We start from the raw sequence: 9,783 nt of genomic DNA on the forward strand, positions 1-9,783 counted from the left end.
TACATGAACAACAAACGAAAAACAAAATATAAAGGAAAGAGAAAGTGTGACCACAGGCACCTGAGGGAAGCAGGTAGTGAATGTTATGTGGCTTTAAAAAAAAAAAGAAAAAAAAAAGCATTTGAAAGGAATCTCATTTAAGTTGACAGCATTAAAATTACATTTACACTAACTACAAACTAGAAAGCTGGAGATGAAAACTTCATAAATGAAAGACATTAATTTAAATAAAACATTTTCTCTGTGTACAGATAATGTGGCATGCACGGGTGAATGACAAATTAAATGCTGACAGCTCTAAAACAACAATATCATAGTTTAATTGATGTGTATTTGGGTAAAGACATGGTTTGCGCTCTCTTTAATAACATTTTGTAATTCTTTTAAAATCAAAGCGAGTTACAGTAGTTTGAAATGTTCTGCTGTAATATGACAACCTAAAAATGCCATGCAAGGATTTTAATTCCTATGAACCCTCCTAACAAACCCATTCACAATAACACTTTTCAAATCTATTGCTGTGTGTGCAACACAACGTTATTAACAACACTGTTGAAAAACAGCGCTGTGGCATTTTGTCATGCTACACCACTATTTGTTGGAAAAAGTAGCATTTCTAGGAAAAACTACACTCTTTGGTGAACAGCTTTTAATATTCTCACTTCTTCCGAACCATTGAAATATCATTCTGACTAATGTACAGGCAGCACATGACTCTCTCTGAAAAGGTTATTATTTTACATGGGCCTAGAATCACACTGCACACCTAAAACCTTACATTATCAGCAATGACAGGCAGAACTAACCGGACCCTGATCCTGTGTGAAAGAGGAAAGTCCATTCAAACCAAAAGTTAATAAAGAGGAAGTGGTCAGGTTCTGAATATGAGTGTGTGGGTGTCTAGAAACCAGCTTGCATGTGAGAGCACAGGACAGCATAGGTATACATGTTTACTTCTTTACCACTTACTTAAAGCTCTGACATTGCCAAAAGTCATTCAATATCAGAGCATAGAAAACAAAAACTGGAACAGACTAGACATAATAGGATCATTATACAAAATGAAATTCTTCTGTGCTCTCTGGCTTTGGATGTTTCTGTCAGGTAAGTTCTCTACAGATGTTTGATAGAAACTCTTGTGTCTATGAGAAACTTTCAGGTTGTTGAGCATGATGAAATCAAATAAATAAATAAACAGCATGCAAGTTTTTCCACAGACCTCTGCCTTAAAAACCCTCATGTACATCAGGGTAATATTAAAGCTTGTTACAGATAATTATGGGTTATCGTGCTATTACAGTAACTAAGGCTAATTTTTAAACTGGAGTAAAGCAACATTTCACACTGGTCATTTTGAAAGAGGTTTTTAAATAGCCAATGGTATGCAGCGTGAAATCCTGGATGAAATGCTAAAATGTTACAGCGATTAAGTACTCTGAAAAACATTTGGTGAGGAAGAAATTGCTATTAAATATCACAAACAGCTACAGGTATGATTTATTTGTAACTTTGTGAAACAGCAAGTAACAAATTGAATAAAATAAAAGTTTGAAGTAGAAAAACTGAATATTTACTTAAAAATCATCTTTTTTAATTTAACAGACAGCCAGTCATCATCTCATTAAATCATGTGCTTTAATGAGTTTAACAAACTTTTACACACTTAGTTTAATTTCAGTGCCTGAAATTGAACAATGATTGAATGGGAATGCATTTACTGGGATAAAGAAGAGACCATATTTTTTGTTTGCTTCTGTTTGCTTCAAGTATCATTTTACAATACTTGCAACAAGAATGGACATGACAACATTTTATTATTAAAACAAGCTTCATTGCAATCAATGTTACTGATCTAATAAACAATCCATATAATAATGTTTACAAGATAAAAACTTAATGGGTGCATGTTAACAACCCAAATGGAGCAATGCATAAAAAAAAAAAAAAAAAAAAAAAAAAAAAAAAAACAGATATAACCTCTAGTTGATTTTACAGAAGGTCAAGAAATATGTTTGTTAGCCAGACCTCTCTGACCAAATAATTTCTCCACTGATTGTATCAGTCTGTTTTCATTTGTGCTATAAATTACACATTTATAGGAAATACGTACAGTGGTTGTGAAGCATTCACACTTCCTATTGTGAAGTTTTCAGACCATAAGTACAGTAAGTGTAACAGTAAATTACTTTTGCAAATGAATAACTGAAACCGAAGAGTCTTGAAGAGGAACTGATGGTACAAACACAATATTTCCTGCTAATTCCCAAACACTAACAAACATATTTCATCTAACAGAATTTAATTCAACTACTGGCGAAATTTCTAGACAAGGACACAGTGAAGGAAGCATCACAATTACATGCTCCCACAGCTGGGCTTCAACCAATATAAAGTATTTCTGCAGAGATCCATGTAAAGATATTTTAATGAAATCTGACCAGTCACCTACAGGAAGATACAGACTGAAGGACTCTGGAGAAGGAACCTTCACTGTGAACATCACTGATCTACAGGAGTCAGACTCTGGGATTTACTGGTGTGGAGTGGACAGATTTGGTTTTGACACATTTACGAAAGTCAAACTGACAGTATCTAAAGGTAAGAATTAGGGATGCACGATAAATATCAAAATGATATTTAATGCACATCTCATCAGTAAATCTGGTTCTGTAATCAGTGGTAAATCTCTACACGTGTGTGCTTTCACGTGGAGCAGCATTTACTACACAGAGCTGTAATTCACTGACAAGCTGATCGTGGTTTTGCAATCCAACTGAACAGAACCGGCTTTACTGATGAGATGCCCATTAAATATCGTGCCGATATTTATCGTGCATCCCTAGTAATAATGAAGAGCAATTTTATGCATTTCATTACACTGCCAGACTATTAATATTATATACCTAATAGCAATATTGCCTGTGAGACAAAGTAATGAAGCGCTGCAGTACTACCATATTGTTTCTTATTAAATGGCAAAATAAGAAGTGTTATACAGCTATTCTTTAGGCGGACCCCAGAAATACAGACATGTCTGAACTTTTACTAAAACTTACAAATAGCCAACACTGGAAACATGGTGGAAGCAAATCGTCAGAGGACGATGGAAACACAAACAACTGGGACAAGCGCTGAAATGCACTTAACTATACAAAGACACTTAGTTTTCGTATCTTCAACCACTAAAGACAGCACACTCTCACTGACATCAGCAGGTAGTCAAACCTCTTATTTTAATGCCTGCATTTCTATCATAAGGGTTAACTGATGTTATGTCCTCCTTTTGAGGTTTTGTCAAAGCATCTGGTCCAGCTGGTGAAAAAGCAGGCGAGTTACAACTCCTTTATAGATACAATGATATTCTACATATATGATGTGATGCAAATCAAAAATGGTCTGACCCAAATGGTCTCTATATAATATACAGGTGCTGAACACAGAAACTCATCTTCATCTGCCCATATATTTCCAGTGCCCTTATACTATATTCCTTACGCTGCTGCTGGTTTGGCCATCATGGTGATCATATGTGCAGCTGGACTGGTAACTGTTCTTCAGTGCAGAAAGAGAGTCAAGAAATCAAGTGTGTGAACATTTAAATACTACATGCCAAAAAAAAAATAAAAAATTATATTAGACGAATTTGTTGCAAATTTTCCTTTTAAAAAATCTGTATTCTTTACTTTATTTCAGGATGTGTTATTGCAAGATCTATTTACAATTCCCGTCACAACGAGGAGGTGAGTGGAGCACAGGAACCTCATTATAAGATCTAAGCTACCACAATCACACAACTTCTGCTTACTTATAAGTCACTTCAACAGTTTATTAGCAACATAATGATGCTTTCTGTCTTTAATTTAGACTAATGCTGTTTATCAGAATGCTCCCGATGACAGACCCTACGCCACCATAAATAAATCCAGTACCAAGTCTAAGGACGAGAGCCAATCAGACCCAATCTATCAGAACATACACTTCAACACTACGCAGGAAGAAACTATCTATGGCAATCTATAGGAAATATACAATCTACTATCCTCAAACTCAAATACGTGTTCTGCATGACAAGCATCAAACAAGTTTCATCAACACCATTTCTGAACAGTATATAGCAAAAACACCTTGGCAAAAATCAAATGTACAGTACATGATTCAAAAACATGTCACTTGGCAATATAATCATACCATTATTTGTGTACATAAATATCCCTTTTCCATGTAAAGTTTGCATGTGAAACAACAATGAAGGGTTGAAAAACTAATGGGTTGTTTCATATTAAATGGACAAATGTGTAGGGCTATTAAATTATTTAGCAAATACAACTAACTGTTATGAATCCCTAGCCTGCGGATAGTGTAAAAACAGAATATGAGTATGTGAAAACACTGAAAATGTGAACCTAAAAATGGGGTTGAAAAACAGTCTTCGTCAATCAGACTTGCCTGCTCAGACAGTTGTAAGCTCTGAACTCAGTTCACACACCATTTTGAACAACAGATAAAATTTCTCTATAGAGATCTGTTTAGTTTTCTCTAAAACATCCAAATAAATAACACATGGAAGTAATGCGCCTGTTTAACCTGTACTTGTATCTCTTACACTTGCCACGTCATGATAATAAAACTGACTAACAAAAAAAATGTTTTTGCCAGAGCTGTTCAATCTAAAGACTCATGCACTGAATTGAAGCAGTTTAAAACAAGAAGATTCAAAATTAGTTTTGTATGTACAACATCCACTCATCACTATATTAGTTGCACATTCCTGAGAGTTATCCAGACCTTGATTGGGTGTAGCACATTGTTACTCAACATGACTTCCTAATACATCCTTACTATCCTTACGATCAATTTTTTTTACATATTTTTTTAACTACTTACACTCCCATGGGAAGTGAACTGCAGTCTTAAATGGAAGGGATGACTCTGAAATCAGTAAAGTGTTTGTAACTTTTTATTAGCACATAAAATATGGCAGTACATTCTGTAAAGGTGATTTTTGCCCACAGCTGAACAGGTGTCTCGACTCTCACCATGATCACAATGTCTAATGTGTCTTCATGTTCCTGCAGTGCTCTGGTGTTGATTTAAGTACAGGCAAATAAAAGCTTATGTATATTACTGTGCAAAAAAAAAATTAGTAAAGAGCTTGTATACTTTGCTTTAAGTGCGACTTGAATGAGAAACAAAATGTCAAACCATATGCAGGACACAAGATGCCTCCCTTGGACCTATGATTACATGGTACATGGACCACACTCTGTGGGATTTGTTTGTTTAGTTTGCTTTGGTTTACATGGGGGTGCAATGCATTTAACTAATTTGGAAAAGCAGATGCTTAATAATGCACACTCAAAAAATAAACATGATTAAATGAAATGCAAATAATAAAGCAAGAAAATAATTTCTTATTATGGTCTGGTTTAGATATGTTTTAAGACGCAGTCCCACAGTTAAGCAGATATTTTGATGCTGCTGTAAATCACAGACAAATCATTCTCTTGACCCACCGTAGATCTGTAAACAGAAAACATGTGATCAACACAGAGCACACAACTGAAGTTGAGAGGATGTTTTAGAGCTGTAATGCCTGTAGAAACTGAACTACACTGCGTACACTGAGTTCTTATTTTAAATAAAGGCCACACAAGGTCATAAAGACAGTAATAATAATATCTCACTTGGCTTCAGTAGCAGGTTGGCGAACTGTAACGCTGGCGTACAGGATCTCATCCTCTTCAGGTTTCTTTGTGTCTTTTTTTTTGCGACACTTGACAGAAGCATAAAGTATCTTGTCATCATCTCCAGATTCAGAGGCATTTCCAGCAGAGTTAGTGTAGCATAACATTTATTTTAACTTCTTTTGTAAACTTCTTTTGTAACTTCTTTTTTTTTTTTAATCAGCTCCCCACATCTGATTTAAAAGGGTCATAATATGCAACATACAGTACAGTATCAGTTCACATGCAGGCCCATGAAATGACTACAGATCAACAGCAACTTCTGTTTGGAAAGATGTCTGCCACGTTATTATTTTTGCAGTTTTTTACTTTGATGGAGAATACATTCCCCAAAAAATATCATTTTCTTCTGCTTTTTTTTTGGGGGGGGGGGGGGTTGTTGTTGTTGTTGTATAGATACATCTCTACTGTCTGTGAAATATGACCAGTGAAATATTAAGTATTTAACTTTGATTTACCTTTTTTTGCTCAATGTCCTGAGAGCCATTTAAATGGTTGTCAGTGTCCTGAGAGTCATTATTTTTTATCTTCTTCCTGTTGTTAAAGTATGAGCAATATTTTATCAAAGTTTACATTATATAGTACATTATAGTACATTATTATAAGTACATTATGGATACAGTTAAAAATGTACAATGTCACATTATTTTTTTATTTTTTTATTTATTTTCTAATATTCTCTGCCAAAAACTGAAAATATATACAAAACAAATTTCAGGTAGGATTTACTGACGTCACTGACCTTTTGTACATAATGATAATGATGATGAGAAAAAATAGCCCAAATCCAGCTGCAATTACAGTGGCACATACACCAATGATATACATAATATTCCAAACACCTAAGTGGAAAGGCAATGACAATGTAGTTTATATTTATTAAAGTCTTTACACATAGGGATGATAGATGTAGTTAGGGAGTGAAGACTTCACTCTTTAAACAAGGCAAGTACAGGAGTATCTGTTTATAGTGAATACCTTTAACAGTGACTGAAACAGACGCTGATCTCTGAGATCCATGTTTATTCTGAGCCTCACAATAGAAGCGTCCACTGTGACTGGCGTTAAAGCTGGAGATGCTGAAACTCTGTCCAGATCCAACAGCTGAGCTTTGATTCTCCTTAAACCAGCTGATTTCTGCAGGTGGGTTTGAATCACTGCTGCAGTTCAGAGTCACTGAATCTCCCTCCACTATTACACCAGATGGACTGATGGACACTGAGACGTTCTGTGGGTGATCTAGAGGTGTACAGATGATTTGGAGTCAATACTGATCAGAAATCAGTTCAAGATATCAGTATTGGCCACAAAACAAAGGTTTGGAACTAGATCTAAAATGTTATTGTAAGCATAATTAGCCATTTTGCTATCTTCAGCTTCAGCAACATGTCCTGATTACACTACTAAGTCTAATACCTGGAGAAAGCAACATGCATCTATTTTCAAAAAAACAAAGAAGTCAAAATACATTACTAACTTTGAATGGCTGTCAATGAACAAAGATACTCTTTGCAGTCAGATGGTGTAGTTACAGCATCAACCAGCAGAGGGCTGAAGAGGCCATGCTGACCAGCCAAAACCTTTCAGCCATTGGTTTGACGGACAGAGAGTGACTAAATATCTACTCACACATAACAGTGATGCTGACAGCAGGAGAGGGCAGATGTTCATGTCCTCTGGCGGCGCAGCTGTAATGGCCAGAATCACTGCGCTCTGACTGAAGCTGGAGAGTTTCGCTCTGGATGGTTAAAGTCTGTCCATTGTTGTAGCAGATGAATCCGTCTGTCAGACTGCATGTGGTTTCACAGGTCAGATTGACTGTTTGTTTCTCCAGCACCAGCTGTGGTGCCTTTACCTGAAGAGCTGGAGAAAACATCTACTGTCTGATATTTTGTACAAATAAAGACAATTTGGCAAAAGTAGAGAGTCATAAAGCTACTGTAAGAATTATCATTATTATTATTATTATTATTATTATTATTTTTTTTTTTTTTTTTTTTTGTCAAATAAATTATGGAAATTAAGGAGTGAAGTGGATTACCCGAAACAGCCAGTTTAACTCCTTCTTTACCAATCCATTTTTGTCCTTCAGTATTAGTTACTAATCTGAAACAATACGCTCTCTCATCATTTTCAGTGACATTGTGCAGTCTGAGCACAGCCTTTTTTTTCTCTTTGTCTTCAAAGTATTCAACCCTGTCTTTATACTCAGAGTATTCTTTTAAACTTTGGATATCTTCTGGTTTGTTCTGTTTCTCACACATTATCCAAAATGTATCTGTCAATGTAAGCTTCTCAGGGTATTTGTAGGTGCATGTCAGGTTTACAGTGGATCCTTTAGGAGCACATATTGATTTATTTTCATAAATCACATTCCAGTCTTCTCCAAAAACTCCTGCAACACAAAGAAGCAAATCTTGAGTTATTTATACCTGTAGCTGAATAAAATGAATAATTTGTTGCTAGACGGATGACATGCACAGCGTGAAAAGTATAAATTGTCCTGCAGAAGGGTGTTGCAGAAAAGCAGAAATGGCCGCACTGACACAGAAATGTGCAAACTAAACACAACAGCCTTTTAAAGGTGCTGAATTTAAAGCGATTTCCAAGCAGGGATAACTACGGGCTGGAGCACTGCTGAAATATTAGAGCGTGCTGAAAGGTAGGGTGTGTGGATAAAAGTCTTTCTAATTGGTTAGGGTTTCTGTTGTAGCATTCAGATATTTTATGCATGGTAAAAAAATAAAATAATAATAATTATAACATATACACACAATTATAACTGTAACAATTATAACTCACCACAGGCCATCAGCAAAAAGATTAGAGGAAAATGAAGCATCATTCTGACCTTCATCACCAATCATCAAAGACCTAATACAGAAGATTGCAGTTAAGTGCTGTATACTGTAATAATCACATCTACATATAATCAAATAATCCCATATATTTATAATCCTATACTCTGACTCTTACTGGTGTTAAATCAATAGCAATAAAGCTTGAAAGCTGCAAGGGTTTGCTATCCCCTTTGTGTAGTACAAAATAACAGTTCTGCTTCTCACTGACACAAACATCTGTAAAAAAAAAAAAAAAAATTGTGAGAGACATGAAGGTGTTAAAACGGTTTTTGGGTGGAGCAGGGGGTGAATGTTTATTTGTTAATTTGTTAAAATGTAAGTTATATATGTTTGTATTTAAAAAAGTGTAATTACAAGTGACTATCTGCTAACATTTCTAATAATAAAAATATTTAAACCTAAAACGGTTTAGTCACGTATGTTACGAGTTTGTCTTAACAAGTCATATTTATTACAGTACTCAATGCCTACAAGTTTGCAAAATAAATTGGTGTATCCTGAACTTATTCATCAAACTTAATGAAGAATCGTCCTCTTTTATGCACCCATGGTGATGTTTTACACCTTTTTGGTCTGAACATCATGTGATTCGTGTTTTCGAAGCAGTTACCCTCTGGATGTTTTTTCTGGATGCCATTGCGTTTTTAAAGAAACAATATTTTATCACATAATTTATCTGGCTTGTCCTCAGTGGGGACAAACAGTAAAGATGTCATATGGGGTTCCACTAAGGTCCTGTTTGGGTATTAGAACAGCCCACCCATAAACACAGACATTTAGTCCCAAAAGCTATCAGTTTCTTCTCTTTCACATCCCTACATTTTGCAAACTCTTTATCAAATAAACCCTCATACCTTGTTCGCAGTAGCTTTCTTCTCCGGTGCCCAAAGAGCAAATGGTGAGGCTGAAGACAGAACAGACGTGTTAAACAGAATTGGCAGTGGGCAAAACACTTCCTCCTTTTATGCAAAAGATCTTGTTATTCAATATTATGATGTTAATTTCTCTGTATAATTCAAATCAAAAGTGGAAAGAGTTGGTCAAAAACACACATTACAATCTGACACCAAACGCAACTTTCAAAAGGTTTTTTATTTATTTTATTTTTTTTTATTTTACAAAACAACCCCAACCACCATTACCAGCTCTGCAAAAGTGCAGAATTGTGGGATATCATA

At 35.3% G+C, this 9,783-nt stretch overlaps 2 protein-coding genes across 3 annotated transcripts; one reads left to right on the forward strand and one right to left on the reverse strand.

The window, feature by feature from the left end:
- Positions 1-887: 887 nt before the first annotated feature.
- LOC109103274 (CMRF35-like molecule 7) lies at positions 888-4,566 on the forward strand. Of its 2 annotated transcripts, XM_019116688.2 has the most exons (7): positions 888-1,104; positions 2,296-2,598; positions 3,063-3,215; positions 3,289-3,327; positions 3,428-3,583; positions 3,694-3,740; positions 3,865-4,566. In XM_019116688.2, exons 1-7 carry the CDS (start codon positions 1,062-1,064, stop codon positions 4,018-4,020), a joined length of 897 nt encoding a protein of 298 aa, XP_018972233.2. In that variant the 5' UTR covers positions 888-1,061; the 3' UTR covers positions 4,021-4,566. The 2 variants fall into 2 exon arrangements, with proteins under 2 accessions (XP_018972233.2, XP_018972369.2); XM_019116824.2 differs by lacking the exon at positions 3,063-3,215 and having other exon boundaries at positions 889-1,104.
- A 1,477-nt stretch (positions 4,567-6,043) lies between these two features.
- On the reverse strand, positions 6,044-9,508 carry LOC109047082 (sialoadhesin-like). The gene is made up of 7 exons (XM_042764394.1): positions 9,460-9,508; positions 8,547-8,618; positions 7,786-8,139; positions 7,374-7,607; positions 6,723-6,983; positions 6,487-6,586; positions 6,044-6,278 (listed from the first exon to the last, which is right to left on the reverse strand). The coding sequence occupies exons 2-7, from the start codon at positions 8,599-8,601 to the stop codon at positions 6,188-6,190; spliced, it is 1,095 nt and encodes a 364-aa protein (XP_042620328.1). The 5' UTR covers positions 8,602-8,618; positions 9,460-9,508; the 3' UTR covers positions 6,044-6,187.
- Between the last annotated feature and the right edge of the window lie 275 nt (positions 9,509-9,783).

The sequence above is a fragment of the Cyprinus carpio genome, chromosome A1 (genome assembly GCF_018340385.1).
Source record: "Cyprinus carpio isolate SPL01 chromosome A1, ASM1834038v1, whole genome shotgun sequence".
Classification (NCBI taxonomy): domain Eukaryota; kingdom Metazoa; phylum Chordata; class Actinopteri; order Cypriniformes; family Cyprinidae; genus Cyprinus; species Cyprinus carpio.

Bases quoted from the DNA above. Each gene is read 5' to 3' on its own strand.
- LOC109103274 (XM_019116688.2), top strand. From the start codon at position 1,062: ATGAAATTCTTCTGTGCTCTCTGGCTTTGGATGTTTCTGTCAG. The intron at 1,105-2,295 runs GTAAGTTCTCTA...TTCATCTAACAG, and splicing joins GCTTTGGATGTTTCTGTCAG to AATTTAATTCAACTACTGGC. The intron at 3,741-3,864 runs GTGAGTGGAGCA...TCTTTAATTTAG, and splicing joins ATTCCCGTCACAACGAGGAG to ACTAATGCTGTTTATCAGAA.
- LOC109047082 (XM_042764394.1), bottom strand. From the start codon at position 8,601: ATGAAGGTCAGAATGATGCTTCATTTTCCTCTAATCTTTTTGCTGATG. The intron at 7,608-7,785 runs GTAATCCACTTC...TGTTTTCTCCAG, and splicing joins AGTTAAACTGGCTGTTTCGG to CTCTTCAGGTAAAGGCACCA. The intron at 6,984-7,373 runs GTGAGTAGATAT...GTACACCTCTAG, and splicing joins TGTCAGCATCACTGTTATGT to ATCACCCACAGAACGTCTCA.